This window comes from Lactuca sativa, chromosome 3 (genome assembly GCF_002870075.4).
Source record: "Lactuca sativa cultivar Salinas chromosome 3, Lsat_Salinas_v11, whole genome shotgun sequence".
Classification (NCBI taxonomy): Eukaryota; Viridiplantae; Streptophyta; class Magnoliopsida; order Asterales; family Asteraceae; genus Lactuca; species Lactuca sativa.
Genome location: NC_056625.2, coordinates 126,849,253 through 126,875,311, shown reverse-complemented (window position 1 = coordinate 126,875,311; position 26,059 = coordinate 126,849,253). Strand labels below are relative to the sequence as shown.

The window sequence follows — 26,059 nt, the reverse complement described above, 5'->3', positions numbered from 1 at the left end:
CCTTGTTGGAAAAATCAGGGTTTCCTTCAACTTCTCTCACTTTGTCCACACCCTCAAGCCTCTTTACTGCAGCCTCATGAAACCTTAATCTCAATTCCAATCCTTGTATCTCATCTTCCCTTTGTTTTGCCCACAAATACCCCAACGGACCACAAATCAACTGCTGCACCTACAACAACGGAATTACGTGTTTCAACTTTCAACTATATAAGCAATAAGCAGAAAGACATTTGAATAAAGGGTAAAGGGTATAACTGTAAATTCCAACCATTCCCCATAAATAAAGGTACTGTTTTCTGATGCACCCCCTGATAAGTCCTTTGTACTGTATATATATATATATATATATATATATATATATATATATATATATATATATATATATATATATATATAGGCAAGCAACTTTTTCATTATAGAAGAAGAAGAGGGTTGAGACTAGTAATACCTGGCTAGATCTAAATGGGCTTCTCTTGTCAAGACGTTCACACATCACACATGCATGGCTCAAATTTTATCTCCTGATAAATCATGAACACATAAATATGATTTCACAAACAAACAAACATGCAATGCAATGCAAGAACACTAGAAAACATACCTCATAGAGTTCGATTTCTTCATCCAAACTAAATCCAGCCCTCTCATTTAATTTTTATGTAATTTCAGTTGGTTTACCAGAACTCTTGACAAAAAACCTACCAACATATCTCCAAAAATAATATAACATATGATATGATTACACAATAACCCCATCCCATTAGGCTACTGAAAGATATAACTAACTTGTTGAAAGTACCTGAGTTCTTCCTTCACGGGATCATAAAGCTTGAAGAAAATAAGTATATCATCCTTGCTTTTCTCAGGTGGTGGAAGAGGATGCAGCAAATCCTGAAAACAATGTTCGGTTCTTAATCGGGAGAATTAGGAAATTCAAAGGTACCGGACCGGCCGGAGTGAATATCAAATCCAATGCAAATACAAACTGTTCTACATTTATACTATACATGATATTATAATATATATATATATATATATATATATATATATATATATATATATATATATATATATATATATGATACCTACAACTCTGTAATAAAAAAAGATGCAACAAACAAGAAAACAGAAATAGAAACAAAATTCAGAAACTATTCTGCATGGCTATATTATGTAAGGGCATGTTTCTTTCTTTTTCTTAAAGTATTGTTTTGAATGGATAAGTGATGTTTCTTTGGAATAACTGATATAGAGTAGACAAAGAATGTTTATTACATGTCACACCCTCTAAGCTGTTGAATGCATCTTCCAATTTCTATAAAAAAAATAATTATTCAAAACCAGTTTAAATGTAAGTATGTTGCGATCATGAAAAAAAAAATAGACTAACCTTAGCGCGTCTAGCCAATGATTTCAAGATTCCATCTCTCTCACTAAAATAGGAATCATAAGATTCATCTCCAACTTTTGGGGGACTCATGACAAGACTTGCAAGAATTTGACCAGAAATATTGGAGCAAAGATTCACAGATGCCAACTTGTAAAATTGTTGTCTAACTTCAGTACTAAAACCAGTTACCTCCATGTAACCACCTCTTTTCCCACATTCACCATGATACCCTTTTTTTTAAAAAAAAACTCTTATATAAACTCAACAATTTGAATTTTATGTTATTTCATTTATTTATATATACCTTTAGATACCGATTGAAAAGAAACCAAGGGGATATCACCATATCCCATTGAACGACAGATTTTCTTGAATGAGTTAAATTTCTTGTCAGCTGCATATATATTCTCTTGGTATACCTGCAAAAGTTGGTTTACGAAAATGTCCAATTTACCCTTTTCAACTTGCGTAATAACATATGGAAGAGATTTTTATTTTTTTTACCTCGTCTGCTAAAAGAACCAAACCTTCTTTCTTGCAAAATTCCACAATTTGTCGTTGGTTTTCTTCAGCAAGAACCTATGAAGTATCAACAAGAGTGAAAAGTAATTTTACCATTTTTACTAAAAATGGTTTAAATAGAATGCATTTTTATTTTTTTACCTGCCCGGTTGGGTTGCCCGGATTAATTGCAACCAATGCCCGAACAGTAATACCCTTTTGTCGGGCAGCTTCTAACTGTTTCTTGAGTTCAGACACCTCAAGTCCCCACCCTGTTGCTTCATCAAGATAATAACGAACCTGAAAAAATCAATAATATTTATTTTACTATATTTCTTTTAGATATTAAAAAATGTCTTATTTTGAAATAAAAAAAAAAAAGAAATACATACTAGAGTGCCACCATGAAGGGCAATAGAAGCAGAGTAAAGAGGATACTGAGGAATGGGACATAAGATTCCATCCTTTTCTGATCTTATAAGTAACTGCATCATCATATGGACCTGAAATGAAAGATTTAATAAAGCCGATTCGTTTGACATGAAAATGGTTAGTTTAAGAGCATGAAAAAGTCGATTTTACCCCTGGACTTGCACCATCTGTCAAGAAGATATCATCTGGATCAGCAGGGTAACCATCACGAGCTTTAATTCCAGCAGCAATGGTGTCACGCAATCCCTTAATACCCTGATTCCATTACAAAAAATTAAAAAAATTTCTCCACTTTCAGGTTATAATTTATTATTTATGTGCAGAAATTAAGTTACCTGACTGTGACTATATGCACCAGTAGCTCTTCCAGGCATTTGATCCAAGACCATTATTGCTCTTGCTATGGAATCCGAACTGGAATAAGTCAAAGGTAATTAAGTAAAGATATTTGTTAAGCTACTTCTTAAGAAAAGCTATCATTAATCCATACCTAAACAAACCATTTGTTTCCCTCTTGTCTAATAAGGAAGGATTGTCACATAATGCAAGAACCTCTCGAAAGAAAGTTATAGGTTTTTGACCAAGAGCTTGTGGATTTCCAATATTACAGTAAAGAATCTGCCAGATTTGAAACAATCACTTGCAATAGAATGTGTATTAATTTTTCATTGTGATTATAAACATCATAAGAGATGGCGTGTGAGAAAGTGATACCTCATTAAAAGGTTTGGAACCTGGATTTGTTTGCAAGTCTTGCTGTAATTTCTGTGATAGAATTCAAAATCGAGTCTCAATATCTCCATTAATGATAGCTGTGGATATGTGCTTTAATGCATAAATTTGATTCTCTAGAAAACATGATTTGTTTTATTACCTGAGCTATAGAGACAATCTCACCACGAACAGCATATTCACATTCTAATACCTGGAAATGGAGAAATGTAATAGGTTAACAATGTACTAAATCATAACCATCCTCTGTAAAAAAGTTAGAAATAGATATAGTAGATATATAATTGAAACCCTCCCTGACTAGAAAAATTACCTTTCCATGCCCTAAAATGATTGAAAATGATAGTGGAGCGAGTACTCTATGACTACATTCATAATTATCACAGAAGATTGAGGTATCCATAAAATATGAAACAGAAAAATCATTTTTTACAGAACACTCGCCAATCAGATGACGAATCTAACAAACATAGGATGGAGAAGTGTGGTGAACCAGAGAGAAGACGAATGGGTGGTGGGTGCCTGGGTAGTTGTCGAGCAGTATGGGGTAGAGAGAGAGAGAGAGAGAGAGAGAGAGAGTGAGAGAGAGAGAGATACTTGTAGATTAAGACCATGGCGGATGAGGCATTTTATCAAACATGTTGCGTGCATCATCGATTCTTCCCCATTTACTGTATAAGTCGATTTCTCGATTTCTATTTCTCTTTCTCCCATTCCAGTCTCCGACTTTCTGTTGCTGTGATAGAGAGTTTCCTTCCGTCAGTGGGATTTGAGTAGTGCCACCACTCCTCCGAAGGCTCTGAGTTTTCTCAGTCTAGGTCACTAGACCTAATGTTGCTGGCAAGGGCAGGCGAGGTGAGATTGCCGAAGATGAGGGGCTCCATCGGCTGGGTGACGCTGGAAAGCGTTGGACGGTGGGGCGGGGCTAGATGGAGGTCAGAGGTGGGAGGCGCCAACACCAAGAGAAACGTCGGAGGTGAGAGAAGTTGTCGACGTTGAGAACCGAGAAGAAGAGAAAGGGTTTGTCGAAGTGAGAAGGAGAGAAAGGGAAGTTGAAGAGAGAATGAGCAGTACACGAGGGCATAATCGGGGCAAGTTCTTGATAAAAAAGCCCTAGCTACTAGGGAAATTAAAGTGGAGGGAGAAAAAAAAGGAAGGCGGGATTTTAAGTTTTTGGGATTTCATTTTCCCCGGATGGAACGCGCGCGTTCTATTAAAATTTATAAAGCGACGGTCGTAGACGACACGCAGGTGCCCTCCGTGTTTTTATTTTTTTTTGTTTAGACACTAATTTTAGGGCACGCAAAAATGCGCGTCTGAAATCCTTTAAATTTTGGAAGAGATGACATTATTTTTTAGACACTCACCTTTGCGTATCATAAATAACTGCGTGTCATGGTTCGCGCGTCGTAAAAGGCTATTTTTCTAGTAGTGATGTAAACTAAGGTTATGTTTTTGTTGTTGATTTTTATTAATTTTTGTTGAAAGTCATAAAGTATGTCGTTATATTTTGTTGATTAATTGTGAAAACATTTTTGTTGCGACTATATGTAATGTAGGATACGAATGTTGATGAAGAGGAATTTATTGAGGATACACCACAAATCAATTTAGTTGATGATTCGGCAAAAGATGATCAATCAAATGTTAACAAACGAAAAAGAACAAATAGCAAAACGAAAACAAGTCACAAAAAAAAACAAACAAGTGGCAAAGAAACATCCTCTTGTTGGGACTCATTTGATAAAGTTATGATAAAAGAGGATGATGGTATGGAAAGAAGATATGGAAAATGTCAATGGTGTGAAAGGCTACTAAAGGCGGATGTGGAAAGGAACGAGACTTCTAGTTTACTCAAACACGTAGATCGGTGTCAAAAAAAACCCGAATAAGCTACAAGATCCAACTCAAACCAAATTGAATCTAAAAAAGGAGTCAAATGGAGATACTAGTGTTAAAACATGGAAACACGATGATGCAAGGATCAAAAAAGCATTACTTAACCTTTTTGTGGTAGGCGAATTACCTTTCAAGTTCGTTGAAAACGAGGCTTTTGTGGAATACACCAATGCACTTAATGCTAAGGTTGTGTTGCCATCTAGACATACAATATCCCGAAATGTTTCCAAATTTTACATAGAAGAAAGAACCAAAATGCTTCAATTTTTAAGTAACCCAAAGACCGCTATACATTTGACAACGGACACTTGGACGTCTTCTTGTCAAAGGACTACTTACATGGTGGTCACGGCTCACTTCATAGATGAGAATTGGATGATGCACAAGAGAATTATAAACTTTAGGGAGATAGATAGCCATAAGGGAGAGGATATGGGCCGAGAATTACTCGATTGTATTCGTGGATGGGGAATGAAAAATGTCATGACCATTACCTTGGACAACGCCGCTACAAACGACAAGGCAATGGACTTTTTGGTCAAAAAGTTGCCCAATCTTTACGAGGGTGGAAAGCATTTCCAAGTTAGGTGTATGGCTCACATTTTAAACCTTATCGTAAAGGATGGACTAAAATACCAAAACTATCATGTTGAGTGTATCCAAAAGGCGGTACGGTACATTAGATTGTCACCACAAAGAATAAACAAGTTCAAGAAGGCGATGAAAGATTGTGGCTTACAAACGAAGAAGTTTCTATGTGGTGACACTCCTACCCGATGGAACTCGACTTTCGAGTTATTGAAGTCCGCATATGAGTTACGAGAGGCATTTACGGAATTTGGCATAACAGGTAATATTTATTTTTAAGTTATATATCATCTTTTCAGCAAAATTATTAAGATTTTGTTTAGACTATAATTTTGTTTGTTTATGTATCTTTGACAGATAAATCATATGAAAGGGATCTCGGTAGAGTACCGGAAAATTATGACTTTGAAGTTGTAACCGAAATGGTGAAATTCTTTGAAAAATTCAAAACAAAAACAGAGCTTGTTTCGGCTACATCAAAACCTTTGGTAAATCTTTTTATCAGGGAAGTCTTAGATGTGGACATACATCTAAGAAAGTGGTCAACCAAACCAATGTTTCTCGATATGGTAAAAGATATGAGGACGAAATACGAAAAGTATTGGGGTGCATACAACAAGATGAATGATTTTATGTACTTTGCGGTTTTACTTGATCCTACCACCAAATCACCTTTTTTGTTACATGCTTTTAAAAAAATGATCGGGTACATGGAACCATCATTGACCCCCGCGAGCATGGACATAAAAGCACGTCAAATGGTCCGAGAGGTTGAGAATAGGATGGAAAATTTATTTATGACCTACCTGGAACGATTTGACAGCGGTGGATCATCTCAACAAGAAGCGAGTCAAATAGCCATTGATGTTGATGATGATAATGATTTTTTCGGTGATTTTCTTTGTACGGGAGGTAGCAAATCGGATCCAACGGATAACGAGTTACGAACTTATTTGAAAGAGAATATAGTTAATTATAAAAAAGATTTCTCAATTCTCGGGTGGTGGAGAGTAAATGCAATTAGGTTCCCAACAATTGCTCGGATGGCGAAAGGTGATTACTTTTTTTTAGACTTTCATAATTTATTTATAAATTAATGTTATTACAATTTAATTCTTTGTTGTTAGATATATTGGCGATACAAATCTCAAGTGTAGCGTCCGAGTCCGCGTTTAGCACATGTGGTAGAGTTGTAAGTGAGTATCGGACTAGTTTATCGACGTTGATAGTTGAAGCTTTGTTATGCACCCAAGATTGGGTGAGAAAGTCTACAAATCCGATAATTGACAATGTTGATGACATCTTGAACGATGATGATATAGCTTTGGGTAAAAAAAAATTACAAGCTTTGTTCTTTTTTTTATACAATATTACTTTTTATTAAATACTAACAACATTTTCATTTGTGTTTATGTAGAGATTGCACAAGCTTTAAATATATTACATATTGATGACAATGATAAGGGGAAGAAGCCAATGGAAGATTAGATTATGGGTTTATGAAGTTTGTTGTTTTGATTGCTTTTAAAGTTTAAACTTTAAACTATGTTTTTTGTTGCTATGGTATTATTTTTGTATGTTTGTGTTTAAATTGTTAACTTTTTGTTGGTGAACTTGAAATATATGTTAGTTGTTTTTATTTGGAAAATTAAGTTTGCAAGTTATAATATTTTACATCAATGTAGATTACTTATACTTTATGCAACTAAAGTAGTACCGGTCCAAACGTGTCCAAAAACCGGAAAACCCGGACCCGGACCCGGACACGGACATGGACACGGACACGATACATCCGGTCCGGTCCATGGTCCACGATTTTCTCCCTAACCGGTCCGGTCCAAGAGCCGGTCCGGTCCGGTTCGGTCCAAATGCTCACCCCTAAACTCTCGGATATCATCCTTCATCATAGCACGATATCTCGTCGTTCTCATCTCCTCATCCACAACTTACTGCAGAACCAGTAATGGCCTCTCCCCTGAACTTGGCGGTAATCCCCGCCACAGACTTTGTAATCTAGTGAAGATCGTGGAACTCTCTCACTAGTTGATGCACCTCAATGGTTGGTGCAAACTCCCAATCAAACCTCCGCACAAAATCCTCCCATGTCATCACTGTCACACCCGCCATCCCAACCTCACAAGTAACCTCCTCCCACCAGTCTCGCGCTCAATCCTTCAGCACACGGGTCACATATCCTAACTTTTCCGCCTCAATGCAAAAGCTAATGCGATGACCATTATCCATGTCATCAATCTAGCGGCGGCTAGCGATGGGGTCCTTAACCCCAAAGAACTCAGGTGCTCCGCATGCCTTGAACTCATGGAATGAGTGAGTTCGAGTGCCAATCTGACCCGTATTGATCTCGATTCGGAAAGACCTGAGCCGCTCATCCATAATCTACATGATCCCATCATTGACAGTACCGAAATCATCGGGGTAGCGTCAAGGATGTTGCGACTAACCTCGGCTGCTATAAGCTCGCGCAACCTCTCATCAATCGGCTCTACGCCAGAGCCTGAATCGGATCCCGAACCTAAACCTCCTCATGTTGCCATCACCATCCTCAACTCAAAATACATCATAGAAAGTAGTTGGTAAGGAAGTTCAAAGGGGTTCCTCCCCATCATAATCCTTAGAGCTTCCAAGTTTGTCCTTGTCTTGGGGTACAGGACCTGTGCTTTCAGTAGTATGGGCCCAATACTACCTTCCACACCTACCTGTACCTTCCCCTAAGTCCATACTTGATACCTCTAATTCACCCAACCATAGATAAAAACGACCTACGAAACACAACCCATACGCATATCCTAGACTCTTTTAGGATTTCTCAATCCTCACAGAACCAGAAACCTCATTCAACACTGCAGATTGCCTTATGCATACAAGTTATACATAAATAGAATCATATATACTGTCAAAAAAAGTTTCTACCCTAAGACTACAACCAAACAAGGAACATGAAATAAGGCATAATCCATCATTCTAGGGCTATGCAATCCTAAACATATACAACTTTGAAAGCATACACTTAACAAATAACAGAGTCAACATCGATTCCAAGCATTATATTCATAGCACTAAATTCTCCTAGGCTACAAGGCATCACACAAATTAGGCAATTCTCATCACGCATGAAGGTATCTAGGGTCAGTACTGTGGGATTAGGTGTCTAAGCCCATAACTATAATTGGTATGTACTTGACCCGATAGTAGCATGGTCCTTTTGCGTTGCATTCACCAGAGCAATTTGATAGGATGGATATTTGAGAAAGAGGTTATTTGTGATTTATTAATATATTATAATAATAATATATTATTTGAAAAATCATATTATTTAATTGGTATCGGTCAAGAATTAATATGGAATTAATTTAGTGATCAAAAGATAATGATTAAATTAATGGGGACTGATTAAGTAAATTAGTAATACATATAGTTTGGGGCTAATGATCCATGTTGATTAGGATGGACTAACTTTATGTGGGAGTCCATGAAGATTTAGTCCAAAGGGCTTATTATATGGATTATTGCACTAAAGGCCCAAGGAAGTGAATTAGGGTTTACAAGTGATACCCTAGGAATTCTATACTATAAATGTAACCCCTAGCATCACCAAAAAGTCCCTTAAGAGTTCCAAGATGAACCCTAGCCATTTGGATGCCTCCTAGACTCTCTCTCGTAATTCTCCATTTGCTTTTGGTGTTTTGTGACTCCATTAGAGGCATCACATTTGAGGTTGTAAGCTCTTGAAAGGTCAATTTCTATAAGCTACAACAAAGAGGTAATCATCTTACTTGTTTTTTATGTTTCAATTATCAATGTTGTATGCTAGTTAGGCTTCATGCTTTGGAACATGAAAATTACATGTACAACTAAAGAAAACTTAGATCCAAAGCATTAGGGTTGTATGTGCCCCATAGGGATGTTATAGTGCTCAAAACCCATCAGTGGTATCAGAACCATGGGTGTTTTCTGTTATATTGATGCATTGGTTAATTTTCAAAAGTTGAAAAAAAAACTGAAAAATTGTTATTTGGACAGTGGACTCGATGAGTCCCATTAGCGGACTCGACGAGTTGGGTCATTTGGTGATGAATTCGACGAGTTGGATCATCAGTTGGCAGTTTTTCAGGTTTTTTGGCCAAAATTGGATTAGGTTCATTACCACATACTGTTTTGTATCATAAAATCCATTTTTTCTGATATGGTAGCGATCATCCTCATCCAATTAAAAGATAATTGTCAAAAATTTTAAGATAATTGCTAGTTGATATGATAAGCTAATTATTTGCATTACTTGATTTGAAATTATCTTGCTATATGAGTTCAATTAGATCAAATTGGTAAATGATAAAAATATGTGATTATTTTACTTGTTTAAAATTTGATCTAAATGGCTTTGAAAAGTTACAAAACTTGCCATCAAGTTTTGGAATTCAAAAGGTCTTGAAGAGTTACAAAACTTGCCATCAAGTTTTGGAATACAAAAAGTTTTTAAAGGGTTTCAAAACTCGCCCTCAAGTTTTGAAATTCAAAAGGTTATGAAAAGTTTCAACCCATGCCCTCAAGTTTTGGAATTTGAAAAGTCTTATTTATGAAACATTAATTCCAGAACCCTAGTAATTTGAAAAGGTTCATAAGTGCACCTCTTGGTTTTGTAACTTAAAATTTAATTAAATGGACTTAATTTTGAAATCTTAAATTTAGAACCATGATTTTTGAATAGTTCAAATTACACCCTTATGGTTTTATTAAATTAATTAAATGTTTAATTAAAAGAGACAATTAATAAATCCATAATGACATGGTTTAAGTTTAATTAAATTAAAAGTCTAATTTATTAATAGATTAAACCACTTAGTATTTTAAATCTTTAAAATACACCCTTATAATATATAAAATTAAAAGTCTAATATATTATATATGTATAAGTTAAAAGTCAGTCTAACCGTTAGTAAGCCTCATTCACGAAGCTGGTCTATAAGGGTTGTTTAAGGAAGCGGCTTGTAAAAAGACCGCTCAAGCCCTGTTGGCAAGAAAACACGAAGATGGAATTTCTGTATGTACTCACGTCTTGGAGATGAAGTTACATATTGACAGGCTGGGAATTGTGGGTGTCGATGTCTCGAGGAAGCTGGTTGTTGACTTGGTTCTTCAATCACTTCCTAGGTCATATAGTGAGTTCCTTAAAGATTGCTATATGACAGTTCACGACGTGGACCTTATCGATCGTACCTATTTGCTAATTGCTACTGAATCAGCAATGATTTGTCGCACTGGTCAAACAAATTTGATTAGAAGATCATAATGGGTTTTGAGCATTCTAACACTCATATGGTGTACATACAACCCTAAATACCTTGGATCTATGTTTTCTCTATTATACATGCAAACTTGAACTTTCCAAGGTATTACCCTAACTAGCATACAATCTTTGATACTTGGGTAATATAAACAAGTTATCAGACATGCCATGTGATGAAGCTTGAAGTCTTGATCTTTAAGATCTTAGCCCCAATAGTGTGGAAGCCTCATGTGGAATCACAAATCACCAAAACCACCTTGGAAAACTTGAGAGAATAGTAAGCACACTAGAAATTGGCCCACTCTTGTATCCTCACACACTAGTCGATTTCTTGTGCCAAAGACCTCTTTATATAGTATGGAGGATTAGGGTTTCATCCATGTAAACCCTAATACCCATGACCTTTCATTTCCATAGGATCCATGGGTTAAAAACTTCATGAACTATCCATGCAAGCTTAGCCCAACCTAAATGAACTTGGCCCATGCTATATATATATATATATATATATATATATATATATATATATATATATATATATAAGAGTCCATATTTGATTAATTCCTTTTGATCACTAAATTAATTATTGATCAATACTAATTAAATAATATGATTCCATATTAATATATTAGAACTTATAATATATTAATATAAATCATAAACATACTATTCTCAAAAGACTATCCATATAAATTATTCCGGTGAAGTGCAACCCAAATGGACCATGCTACTCTCGCGTCGAATACATACCAATAATATTTATGAGCTTAGGCATCTAATCCAACAGTCTCCCACTTGGATAAGTCTAATACTATTATTGCATATGATTCCAAGATCCCGACTAGCAATCGTAGCTCTTAAAGCCGTTGTCGAACTCTGACCTTAGTCAATGACTTGTCCATTAGATAAGGGATCATATATTCCTCCATTCTAGATATCATATGGACTGAGACATGAATTATAATCATTCTCTCTGTACATTTGTTGTTTCCCGATTTCCGATTTATGACGAACGACTAATTGAACAAATCAAATCAGTCCAGACTTGGCCAAGCACTTCGGGGTGTCATCACTAAATCATCGAGGGGCCCAAAGATATCACTGTTATCCGTTTAAGGGTAAAAGGAATGGATAAACTTCGACTCATATGCTTTTTCTACTACTTGTTGAATCATACACAAAGGCATGTTTTATAACATCGAGTTACCAATGCGTTCTCATACAATTAATGTATAACCAACTCATAGGCAACAACTCATATCTCTAGGTTTGAAGAATATAAGATATTAACGTCTCATGATCACTCGTGATAAAATCCATGAAGTGATTCAAATGAGCGCTAGTTTAATCCAATACTCAGAACTTATGAGCACTCATGAGTGTTGTTGCAAATCTTGTTATGTCCAACATCTTAGACATCTACAAGCCAACTTCATGACTGTCTTGATTCATATCTACTTCCAACATATGACCGGCTGTGGATGGTTTGAATAACTTAGTCATTCAGAAAAAACAACCTAGTTATTCTGGAAGTCAAAACATGCAACGTGAAACACAAGAATAATCGAATCTAATGTGGTATCAGAACTTATGAATATAAATAGAACACCTTTTATTTATCACCATATTGATCACACATTATTCATTGCATACTGTTTCAAATTATCAACTCTATACTTCAATTAAAACAATAGTTGTCCCATGCTCCAAGCATGTACACTATGTTTTCAAAACACTAGTCATGCCATACACCAAGTATGAACACTATGTTTTTCCAAACATTAGTTATGCCATACACCAAGTATACACACTAAGTTTATCTATGATCTTTACTTTGTGAAATAGATCGATTGAACATAATTCTAATGACTCTCATTTCACAATCCCAAATCCTTACCGCAAATGCAAGAATTCCAAATTCCTGCCATTTAGCGAAATTTGTAAGATTTTAAACTTATATGCACTGATCCTCTGTAATGATTATGCACAAAGTCACAAAGACTTGTCAACAAACATTACAGAGTATTCCAATGGAGATCAACTCCATGGAAACGAAGTCTCATATTCAAAGTACATTGCTTTGAACATCCTTCTTGCATTAAGTTTCCTATTCTTACACAGATTTAATGAATAACTTCCACCTATGGGAACATTTCCATATTCCTATTTTGACTATCACTCCTGAACAAGAGTTTCCTCTTTTCAGAATATGTCAATATGGTCCTTCTAAAATTAAGACTATACTTCCAACTGTCCCTGAGCAACCAATCTTTGGTAAACCTTAGATTGTCCTCGATAATTGCTTAATCAAATTAGTCATATCCAGTTCTAGTACTTTTTCCCTCTTAATGCTCTAGGCATTTGGAAAAATTTAGAGCAGATAAATATTATATCACATGCAATCAATCCTATATCTGAAGCATATGGGACACGATTCATGATGTCTCACATAAAGACATGATACTAGACCAGTCTTTTGCTATAATATTTCTATTTCTATTTGCCATGTTCTGATAATTCAGATTATGAAAAGGGATGCCGTAATCACAATCGAATTTTAGAGCACAAATAATGTTCCAATATATATATATATATATATATATATATATATATATATATATATATATATATATATATATATATATATATATATATATATATAATTTCCTTATGTTGAACCATTCCAACATAACATTCATATATATACTTGACTAAATTTGATTAAAATCTCATGATCTAAGCTTTTAGATTTGAAATGAAGTATAATTTCCTCTCCCTTAATTATAGCAAAACAAATTTTTTCCCAATTGAAACCTTTTGTTTTTCTATAATTAACATTGCTAACTTGCAACCTTTATCATAATTATCATGCTCCCACTAACATGATCATTACTAGCATAACACTTGTGCTCCCACTAGCTTTGACATGTACTCAAAAATCAGCTAGACTTCTATAAACAAATACTTTATTGACTTTCTTACAAAAGTTCAAATTTCTGATACGAGATGCTTTGATAAAAGAAACATTATCAACATGATACGCCTTTCCTTAGATAGCACACATGTGTGTCTAAACAATTTCAGAACTATGAAAAGGGATGTCGTAATCATGATCTCAATTGTTTAGACCTTTTCCATTCCTCACAAGTCCATCTTAGTGTGTCGGTTAACCACACACGCTCCACTAACAACTTTAAGAATAAAAATATCACACTTGCTATCTACCTAAAATCTACTTAGTGAAAGCGTTTCCTCACCATCATTTTCATGAATCAGAGAGAAACCTTATGACAATTAGATTTTATGGTGTATGTGTTCCTATCCATGTGAATTTGTCAAAACCATAATCACAAGACAAGGTTAGTGACAAATCAAAACTCATATGGATTGAACTTGTGCAGTCTTAACTTCTTGCCACCTGGCAGCACAAGGGCCTGCCATTGCTTCCAAGTTGTTATGCAACCAATTGAGAACTCTCATAACTCATATGCAAAGCCAACTTTAACTCGAATGGGCACAGGAATAGGAAAAATGTCAACACAAAAGGTTATAAACCTCAAGTTGTGATTTAGTGAGAAACTACAGGTTTTATTCTTGATTAGATTTTGAAATTCTTTCAGGATGTTTTAGACTCCCATTGTCCTCTTTACATATAAGACTCACTTGCCAAATATTCAAGAGATAGTGCAAATTATTTATCAAGACAAACACTTCACACAATTGGCCTTAGTTGGTCTTTGTTTTATCCAAAGCATCACAACTTACCAATTTCAAATGTACAAGAGTGGTCACATTTTACTCTTACATTTGACAAGTGTTATAAACCTTTCTTTAAGATGTGACACTCAAGTTACAATCTTGGAGTATGGCTATAAGAATTGTTTTGGAACGAAGTATGACTCATCTTCTTGATTTAACCATTTCAAAAATTCAAGATTCCTCTTCTTAGTCATAAGAATGCACTAAGATGTCCTTAGAGGACTAATTGTGATATGATATCTAAATCATTAAGATGATCAAAAAACATGATACTAAAGTACTCTCCCATCTTTTCAAATTTGAGAAACTTTTATCTTTCTGCCTAATTTGATTCTTCTCATCCATCCTGCCATACATTGAAAATTTTCCAATGTATCAGAATTTCACTTAAACTTGTAAGTGTAACCATATTTAGTAACTTTTAGTATATCATGACGAATAGCCTTATCGAACTTTGTGGTGGACCTGACCAGCGCACAACCAAGTGTACCCGATCCCTTTGTCCTTCACTTGACTCACATATACATGTGAGCAAGGAATTAGTCTTAATTTTCCAAAGCTGAAAGCTCTCATTCATCATACTATACAACTTGCATGATTCCAAGTTTCGGTTCAATTGAAAACTTGGGTGATGAGAATCTTTCCTTGTTTGGTAAATTTTAGACACTATCACAAAAGAAAGAATCAAATTCATATTTCCATTATTGCTAGAAACAGACAAACATCAATTTTTCATAAATGCCATTGCAAGGAGATATAATAAAATAAAACACAATTTTATTTATTTATAAAATGTGGAAAAAACTTTTTCCTTACAATGCAACTTTAAATGAAAAAATATTCTATTACATATTTTCTAGCAATCTATCATAACTCCTAAGTAGTAGCTCAAGAATCCGATCTTCGAACCATGCGATTGAAATCCACCTTCGCGGTCAGATTCAACATACTCTTTCTTTGAGTTTCCTTCCCTTTGCTTGATCCTTCCATACATCAAAATGTATTAAGAATCTACAAATAGGAACTTAATTGAGTTAGATAGTGGACTTACCTGAAGCAGAATCAAACTTTTTGACTAGACCTTCTCTCAGATCTTTCAGGTAGTTAGGGTAGCTTCGCAACCAATGCTCATTCCTTTGGCAATAGAACTATATGGACTCTTTGTTAATAGTACATGAGACTATCTCAGACTTAGCCTTTCTCTTTACCATTTGGTCAAATGAGATGACTATGGCTGATCCCTTTCCATTGGGAAGAGAAAGCTTTTCTGGATATCTAATGTTACTAATTGTCAATGTCCATTGTAGTTTGGGAAGTTGATCTACTAATCAAATTTGCTTTGCCAGAGCTCCAAACCATTGCTGATTCAGCAGTACCAAGCAAATAGATAAGATCATTAAGGGTCACGTCATAGTCTGTTACATAGAAGTCCCAAAGGAACTCACTATGTGGCTTAGAAAGTGATTGAACAACCAACTTTCTCAAGACTTTGACACCCAACTCTCCCGGCTTGTCAATATGTGACTTCATCTCCAAGATGTTAGCACACATAGACCATGCTTGCCAATAGGGCTTGAGTGACCTTGAACTTGTGGGTTATGGAGAATAATTGGAGGAGGTGGAGGAAGTGAAGAATGATTTCTAGGACATCATCTTCATTAGGAAAGCTTGTTCCAAGAGATTTGGGAAGATCATAATTGTCTGAACCAGACATCTTTTGTGAGATATTCAAGATAGTTGATTTAAAGTCCTTAATATAACACCCAATATAAAATATTAAGGCTAGGACCCAACACAATATTTTATAACTTGGAAGAGGGATGCCGTAATCCAAGCTCACTACTAGAAAAATAGCATTTTATGACGTGCAATGTGTGTCGTAAAACACTCAGACGACGCGCAAATGCGCGTCAAGGAAGGCCCTGTCATAACGAGAGACGACACGCTTTTGCGCGTCGTCTGTAGATGACGCGCATTTATGACACACAATGCGTATCATTAAAACCTCTGTCAGGAAAGGCCATGTCATAAATGAAGATGACACACATTTTTGCGTATCATAAATTTAAATGTTTAAAAAAATATATTTATATATTTATTAGTTTTTAAATTAAATTTGCATTTAATGTCTCGTAATAGAAATAAAATACTATATACAAAAAATACAATCCATTGCATAAAATTAATGTCATAAAATTCTATTCCTTACAATATATAAATTTGCATTTATCTAATCTATTGTGTTTCATACAAAAAATCTATTTCACGCGGCTTCTTCCATTTCCTTTATTAGCACCTTCCATCATTAGTAGCACAACTAACAATTGAAATGAAGAATACAACACTTGCATTTGCAGCATCTTATCTCTTTCAGCTTGAGCTTTCTTATCCTCTTCTAACTCCATAAGACAAGAAATATTCCCTCATCTCATCTACAAATCAAGGTTACAACACAATATTCCCCTGCATCCATTTATCTCACGAACAACTAGAATAGACAGAGAAGCATGTCTACAGCACTTGTTGTGTGAACAACTACACGAGGGTCATAGTTTGTCTTGGTTGAAATACCTTCATTCTCTCTCTTCCTGAAAAAACATATAACAAAATTGGATATTTAAATAACTTTCTATAAAAAAACATATAACATTTCATTAACTTACTGTCTCTTGGATTCTGATGAAATGTCATTATTACCCTCACTTCGTGAAACTGCCAATTCTTGGGAATTATCAGTTACTGGAACCAGTTGAAGCTGATTGGTCTCGGGTTCATGAGATGTTGCAGGATGCAGAGATGAATGGTTTTCACATAACATTTTATTATGACAAAAGCTCACTGCAAAACCCGATATCATATTACGTCTCTAAGTGACATAGAACATATCCACGACTGATGTTAAAAAAATATGTACCACACAAAAGTATAAATTATACCGAGTTTTTATTTGTAGTTAAATGCATATTTTGTTCATAATCCCCCTCGTCATCATATTCTTCCTCTGTTCCCTTCCGTCCGAATTGTTTAACTGCATCACATACTAATAAAAACAACAATAAAATCAGTATAAAATGTGAGGGAGCAAAAACAACATTCAAGTCAGAAAATAAGTTTGAGGGGATGCTTCACATACTCCAAGTCTTTGGGATGAGCACCAGAGTTGCAACAACCATGCAACCAACAACCGCCATTAACCCAAAATAAAGCTGCAAATTTGAAACAAAGACAGTTAACACAAATGGGAAAAAGATGGAAAGAAACTGCAAAAAAGAATGAATGCATGGGCTACCTTTTTTCATATCATCACGTTTGGGAAGTGAATCCAATTTCTCAATTAAGTGGCCTACCAACGACAAGTATTAACAAATGTTCAACACAGTAAAAACTGCTTATTCATGCTGCTTGTTATCCAAAAAAATAACATTGTGGTGCTTATATATTGTGTACAGGGCTTTGAATCAGGCCAGATAAATACCCAATTCTTGTTGTTGAGGACCTCACGTTCACAAATTAAACAACAGTCATAATCCATGATTTGAAATAGTGTGGTATAGCTTGAAAGGCCATTTTAATTGATGGTGATCATTGGTTTCTCGGTTGGATGGGGAGCGACCTTGAAAGGCCATAAGACGTTTTCCATCTGTTACAGGACAAATAAAGTAAGCATAAGCTTTGACCCAACAAGAAACAAAGTCAGATTTTAATTATTTGATACAGATCTATGAACATAAATAGCTGATAGAGTCAACAACAAAATTGGAGATTGGAGATAGAAATTTTACATATTGACTCGTTTTTACACTATCAAATCAAAATATTTCAATAAAATGTATCTTAGATGAAGACGTATGTCTGGATTTGAGGAGCATAACCTTTACCTATCTATGAAGTCTATTCTCTGTGAAATCCGTTTTAACTTGATGATCCCAAATTGGTCCTTTCTATGCAATCATCATAACGACTTCTCTCCACCAAGAAATCAGGGAAGTCAACCAACTAAAGGAGAGTCAACTTAAAGGTCTTACCAAAAACCATGAACTTCCTTTACAGTACTCTTGAACCGAACAAATCTCCACATATTTGGAAGAGGAAGCTCGATGGCAGAGGAAGACGCTGAAGAAGGTGCGACGTTAGTGGAGGGTCGGCGATGGCGGAGGATCAACGACCAGGAAAGAGCACATAGCAGTGGTCGGAGTGCGAGAGGATCGTAGTTGGCGGTCAGGGAGGGGAAAGAAGTATCGTCGATTATGGGGAGAAAGAAAGATAAATCAAAAAATGCTTAGGGCAAAGAGAAGGAAGTGAAAGTGGGCTTTTTAATTTTTTGGCTTTTCTTTTCCCGCTTGTGGCTAATGAAAAGAACGCGCGCCTTTCATTAAAAATTATAAAACGACATGTTTAGACGACACACGTTTTATCATCAGCGCCCTCCGTGTTTTTTTTTCTGACACTAATTTTAGGGCACGCAAAAATGTGCGCCCTAAATCCTTAAAATTTCTAAAGAGCTGACATTATTTTTAGGTCACACACCTTTGCGTATCATAAATTGCTTGTCATTAAAGACCTGCTTTCTAGTAGTGGCTATAAAATATTTGAAGGTAGGCGAATGACGATTCACCAATTTCCACCATGAAAAGCGAAATAATTTATTAGGTTTTAATTGGATTTGAAACTCCTAGATCTTTTGAGATTCATTGAACTTTTCAATGACATGTTTCAATCTCGATTGTGTCGTCTCAAGTTTTGTGACTGGGATGCCGAGGATCACAAAACAATGTGTGAATAACCATGCAAATATACTTGGTACCCTTAATATTTACCACTCAATCGATGTGTCGGTTAACCACACGTGCTCCACCGCTACTATGATAAACATTAAGTTACCCTTTGTCTACCTTGTTAAATCAAGCTAGTGTGCCGGTTAACCACACGCACTCCACTAACCAACGTAAGCAAAGTGCAAAGTGCAAAGTGTAATTTCATGGGTTAGCACCAAATTCACATTTTCCTAAAGTAACTAAGATTAGGAATTTATAAAAGGTTTAGTTACTTTATCATTATACTTATAATGAGGGAGAATTATAGTCCTTGTCCTACCCGTTCGGCTAACGACCCTCCACCAGTCAAGGAAGCGGTGAGTGAGAGTGGACACCCATTAAACTGCCATTTTATAGGCTGTAACCTTATACCCCTTATAGACCGGCTTCGTGAATGAGGTCTACTAACGGTAAGACTGACCTGATCTTATATATATATATATATATATATATATATATATATATATATATATATAACTTGCACATGTCATACTTTTGCCTTCAACCGAACTTTATAATATAAATCATAAACTAGCAATCCACACGAAAAACATATAATTATTACAAAAAAAAATTCAAAAATTATTTAGTTAAACTTCTTACTTACCTTTTTACTCAAATAAAATAATCTTCGAACCGAATTAACAAAATCAATCCCACAAGTAAACCGAAAAAGATGCAAACTTACATCAAGTCTTTTTCATTTAACAATACTTACAAGGTTTAGGATTTGGAATTTTAAAAGTTGTTTTAATTGATAGAAGATATAGAAGACAAGGATAAGTCCCTTTCTCCCCACATTTCATAATCACCAATTCTGTCGTCCAGCCACATTCCAACTTAACAACCAGCTTTCAAGTTCCCCCCCCCCTCGTTTCTGCTCTCCAACTTACAAAAGAACGCACACCTTTCATTAAAAATTTTAAAACGACATGTTTAGACGACACACGTTTTATCATCAGCGCCCTCCGTGTTTTTTTTCTGACACTAATTTTAGGGCACGCAAAAATGTGCGCCCTAAATCCTTAAAATTTCTAAAGAGCTGACATTATTTTTAGGTCACACACCTTTCTGTATCATAAATTGCTTGTCATTAAAGACCTGCTTTCTAGTAGTGGCTATAAAATATTTGAAGGTAGGCGAATGACGATTCACCAATTTCCACCATGAAAAGCGAAATAATTTATTAGGTTTTAATTGGATTTGAAACTCCTAGATCTTTTGAGATTCATTGAACTTTTCAATGACATGTTTCAATCTCGATTGTGTCGTCTCAAGTTTTGTGACTGGGATGCCGAGGATCACAAAACAATGTGTGAATAACCATGCAAATATACTTGGTACCCTTAATATTTACCACTCAATCGATGTGTCGGTTAACCACACGTGCTCCACCGCTACTATGATAAACATTAAGTTACCCTTTGTCTACCTTGTTAAATCAAGCTAGTGTGCCGGTTAACCACACGCACTCCACTAACCAACGTAAGCAAAGTGCAAAGTGCAAAGTGTAATTTCATGGGTTAACACCAAATTCACATTTTCCTAAAGTAACTAAGATTAGGAATTTATAAAAGGTTTAGTTACTTTATCATTATACTTATAATGAGGGAGAATTATAGTCCTTGTCCTACCCGTTCGGCTAACGACCCTCCACCAGTCAAGGAAGCGGTGAGTAAGAGTGGACACCCATTAAACTGCCATTTTATAGGCTGTAACCTTATACCCCTTATAGACCGGCTTCGTGAATGAGGTCTACTAACGGTAAGACTGAGCTGATCTTATATATATATATATATATATATATATATATATATATATATATATATATATATATATATATATATATATATATATATATATATATATATATATATATATATAACTTGCACATGTCATACTTTTGCCTTCAACCGAACTTTATAATATAAATCATAAACTAGCAATCCACACGAAAAACATATAATTATTACAAAAAAAATTTCATAAATTATTTAGTTAAACTTCTTACTTACCTTTTTACTCAAATAAAATAATCTTCAAACCGAATTAACAAAATCAATCCCACAAGTAAACCGAAAAAGATGCAAACTTACATCAAGTCTTTTTCATTTAACAATACTTACAAGGTTTAGGATTTGGAATTTTAAAAGTTGTTTTAATTGATAGAAGATATAGAAGACAAGGATAAGTCCCTTTCTCCCCACATCTCAGAATCACCAATTCCGTCGTCCAGCCACATTCCAACTTACAACCAGCTTTCAAGTTCCCCCCCCCCCCCCCCCCCCCCCCCCCCCCCCCCCCTCGTTTCTGCTCTCCAACTCCTTCTGGCAATAGCTTTCACCCACTTGCTAGAATCACCAATTCCAACTGCCAGCCGCCTTTCCAAATCTAGATAACTTTTATCTATTCACTATTCAATATTCCTATAATAGAGGCGTGTTGCTCCTTTTCAAGCCAGTTTTATCATGTTTGATGGTGGCCAACGTGACAAAGATATCATTGTTTTCAAATATATGGTAACAAATTTCTAAAATATAATTGTTTACTAGTATTAATAAAAATAAAGAGGTAAAAATATTTAGTAAGAATTTAAAGCACGATTATGTTTAATTGTGTGTAAGACTTAGTTCTAGTTTGGAAAATGGAACATGTAAAAATCAAATTACTCCATTTACAACACTATAGGCATGAAAACAAATATGTTAAAAAAAGATAGAAAACAGATTTTTAAAAAGGTAACTAAAAAAACTAATATGTAAAAACAAATTCGTAAAGAACATAGTTATAAAGATGTTATAGGAAAGCAGATTTGTAGAAAAGAATCAAGTTTTTAAAAATATATAAAAACAAAATCCTAAAAAAGGTTGGAGAATATTTGTTAAAAGCTGACAAAATTCGTTAAAATATTAAAACCAGAGACAAAATTGTAAAAATAAATAAATAAATAAATAATTTTCGGTTGAACAAAAAAAAAATTGCATTTAGGTTAAAACTATAATAAAAAAAAAGTTAGCAAAACACAGTTGGATCAATAATTTTGTGGGTCGGGTTCTATGACGAGAACTCACACCTTAACGTTAACAAAAAGATGAATTTACCGATAGGTTATACGTCTTTTTATCTTAAAAACTGAATACAATGTTTATAAAGAGAAAATGACAAAAATAGCCAATTATACTAATTGCATTACAAAAATAGCAAAAAAAAACCGGGATTACATATTTAGCCACCCATTTCGCAGATGAGAAGGTCCCATCTGCGAAATGGGCATCTCATCTGCGAATGTACAAGTGTCTGAAGCACAACTGTGCTTCAGGCACTTGTACATTCGCAGATGAGATGCCCATTTCGCAGATGGGACCTTCTCATCTGCGAAATGGGTGATTTTTAGGTATAAAAACGTTTTTTTTTTTTTTTTTTTTTTTTCATTTTCACCATTCTCTATACAAAAACTCTCTCTAATTTTGGGCTTCTCTCGGAATTTTGGCTAGTTTTTGAAGAAAATTGAGGATTATGTCAACAATCCCGCAAATATGGTTAGATTTTAACTCTTTTAATGTTTAAAGTTATTTTTTTTTTAAAGTTAATTTTGTTGTGTTTGATAGTTTTAGTATATTTTTAGTATACTTGAAGTTTAAATGCAAGTAGAGACAAGTAGAGACTGCGTAGATAATGTTTACAATTTGTTATTTTTGTAGTTTTTTTAGTTGTTGTATAACCTGAAATCTTGTAAATTTTTATCCTATAATTGTTTATATAAACTGCAAAATAGTTGTTTGTATATATATTTGTCGTATAACATTTGTATAAGTTGAAAATTTGTCGTATATATATTGTTAGAAATTGTTTTCATTTGTCGTATAAGTTGAAAAATTTGTATAAAGTAGTCGTATAACTTGCAAAATTGTTAGTTTGGTTGTCGTTTTATTTTTAAATTTTTTTGTTTATATGGTTATATAATGTTAGTTTTAATTAGAAAGATAAAAATTGTTTATATATTTGTCGTTTAAGTTGAAAATTTGTTTAAGTTGAAAATATGTTTAAGTTGAAAATATTTATATAATTATGTATGATATTGCTTTCTATCGTAAATATATTTGTTGTATAACTTGGAAAATTGTTTATATATGTGTATGTTATTGTTTTTTATCGGGGAAATATATATATTAGTAATTAAGAAAGTATTTGCAGTTCGTAATCATATATTTAAAAAAATATATATATTTTTTAGTTATCTAATTTGTTTTTGTGTTTTTTTTTTTGCAGCATGATTTTAGTTAATGAATACGAAAGCCTTTGCGAACCTAAAAGGCTCTGGCGGTAACATATGGGAAGTCTTTGAAGTTTTAGATGATGCCCGACGTGCTATTTTCAGAAATACCGTCTTTGGCTATTTTATTGATGTCCCTCGTTTACAAGGGGACGCTTTATTGTTTCATAAAATGTTCCTTCATCAGATCCGGCCGGACCCTGTTTTATCTCCAGATGGAATAAAACGTTTATATTTTCGAGTAGACAATACCAAAATGGTTTATGGGCCGGAAGAGTTTTGTTTGATTACCGGCTTCAATTTTGGGGAGTATCCAAAAAACATTGGGAGAAAAGGGTCGGAAAAATTAATAAGCAGTAAAAAAAGATGTTTACTGCGTGAACGACTATTTCCGGACCATACTAATAGTTCGGTGAAAATCGGCGACCTGAAAAGTTTAATTTTAAATCAAACATTCCTAGCACTTGACGACCTTGATGCAGTTAGAGTATGTTTGATATACATTTTGTGTGAAGGTTTTTTGGGCAAAGAAGTTAACGATCGGGTGCCACAAGATTGGTTTTATTTGGCTGAGAATTTGGATCTCTGGAATAGGTATATTTTCTTTACGTTAAAAGTTCTATTTTATTAAAGTTATAATTTATATAATAATCAATTTTGTTTTTTTTTGTTTTGTTAGCTTCGCTTGGGGTAGCTATCTATGGGATTTTACTTATGTTGACCTTGAGGATACGTGGAATAAGATACATCATTATTTATCACTTCCTGAGCGTGGTCAAACTTTAAAGTATTCCGTCTCAGGATTTACGGCTCCAATTAGGGTATAAAAATTTTATTATATTTAAATTGTTTTATTGTTATATTTTTTATTTTAATTTTAACTTTTATTACTGTTATTGTACAAAATTGTAGATATGGATATATGAGATGATTCCGGCTATTCGTGCATGTGGATTTGCATTGAGAAAAAATAAAGACTTGCCTCGGATGAAAAGATGGAGCGGAACAAAAAAAATGAAATTGGTTGACGTGAACAAGATTTGGTCAAAGATGCAGGTTTAAAAATATTTCGTTTATTATTAATAAAGTTGATTATTATAGTTTTATATGCATTTTTAATATGTTTAATTTTTTAGGAGGGGCTACCACCAAGACAAAACATGTTACCGGGTGATGGTGAGATGACATCTTTTTATTATATGTCATTTCAAGAGTATGTATATGGTGAAGGGAAAGCAGTTCCACCCCAGTACGGGACCATTTTAGGAGACAAGACGAATCTTCGTCTAGTATGTCGTCCAGTGGTCGCTCTCATGGTAGAGGTCGGGGCAGTGGGAAACACAAGCTAGACGAGTTGTTGAAACGGGTACATGCACTGGAGCAGCATGTGTTTATGAATCAACAAAAACCTACAGAGGTTTTTTTTGAAGAAGTGAATAATGAACAATTTTGGAACGACATTATTTTTGAGGAACCGACAGTGTCACAAAGAAATTATGATGAACAGGTTAGTTACACGCTACATTATTTATTAAATTTTATTAACATATATGAATACCTGTGTTCATATTTTATATTTGAAAATATAGGTTGTGCAAGATGAAGTGATGAATAAAAACAATACAACTCAAAATGTTTTTGGTGATACTCAAGACGACAAGGTTGTTATAGATGTTACCTTTACGATTTTAATAATTACTTTTTAATAAAGTGTCTTTCGTTATTAAGTAAAAAGTTATATTTTTAATGTAGGTGTTGGAGGAGAGTAATCAGTATGCGGGGAACAAATTTGATGATGATGTGTTTGATGTAAACGATTATAGTGAAGTTAAAGAGGTTATTATATAGTTACATTAATATTAATATTTTGTTATTTAGATATTATTGGTTATTAAATTATGTGTATTTCGTTATTAAGTATAAAGTATTATCTTTAATGTAGGAGTGGGAGGAGAGGAATGACAATGCAGGGAACAAATTTGATGATGATGTGCCGGATGAAGACGAACTTATAATAATGGGAAATGTAGATTATTTTCATGATGATGATGATGACAAAGAAGTTACACCCGATAAACCTAGGAGTCGAAAACCATCACAATTTTTATGCACTCCTTACACCGAGGTATTCGTTTTATTTATAAACTGATGATTTTATGTTTATGTGAATTATCTGAAAGATATACATTTAAACATTTGAATATTGTTTTTAGTTGCACACGACACCGAAACAAAAAAGAAGAACAAAAAAGAAGGTTGGTATGAAATCAACAAGCCCCGTTCCTCCTCCAGTTTTTGGTGTTGCTCATGACTTCTCCATGTTGCGCCTGCAACCTTACGTAGCAGGCGGTGAGGATGTCATCCAA

General features: G+C 34.5%; 1 protein-coding gene across 1 annotated transcript; it reads right to left on the bottom strand.

The window, feature by feature from the left end:
- Positions 1-1,126: 1,126 nt before the first annotated feature.
- LOC128132827 (alanine aminotransferase 2, mitochondrial-like) lies at positions 1,127-3,376 on the bottom strand. Its single transcript, XM_052769815.1, has 12 exons — positions 3,369-3,376; positions 3,198-3,258; positions 3,038-3,088; positions 2,814-2,941; positions 2,659-2,737; positions 2,474-2,578; positions 2,284-2,394; positions 2,054-2,191; positions 1,895-1,969; positions 1,695-1,809; positions 1,391-1,620; positions 1,127-1,315 (listed from the first exon to the last, which is right to left on the bottom strand). Exons 1-12 carry the CDS (start codon positions 3,374-3,376, stop codon positions 1,199-1,201), a joined length of 1,218 nt encoding a protein of 405 aa, XP_052625775.1. The 3' UTR covers positions 1,127-1,198.
- Between the last annotated feature and the right edge of the window lie 22,683 nt (positions 3,377-26,059).

Coding starts and splice junctions, on each gene's coding strand:
- LOC128132827 (XM_052769815.1), bottom strand. Junction 2,395..2,473: donor CAGATGGTGCAAGTCCAGGG/GTAAAATCGACT, acceptor CTTTCATTTCAG/GTCCATATGATGATGCAGTT. Junction 1,316..1,390: donor CATTGGCTAGACGCGCTAAG/GTTAGTCTATTT, acceptor TTTTTTTTATAG/AAATTGGAAGATGCATTCAA.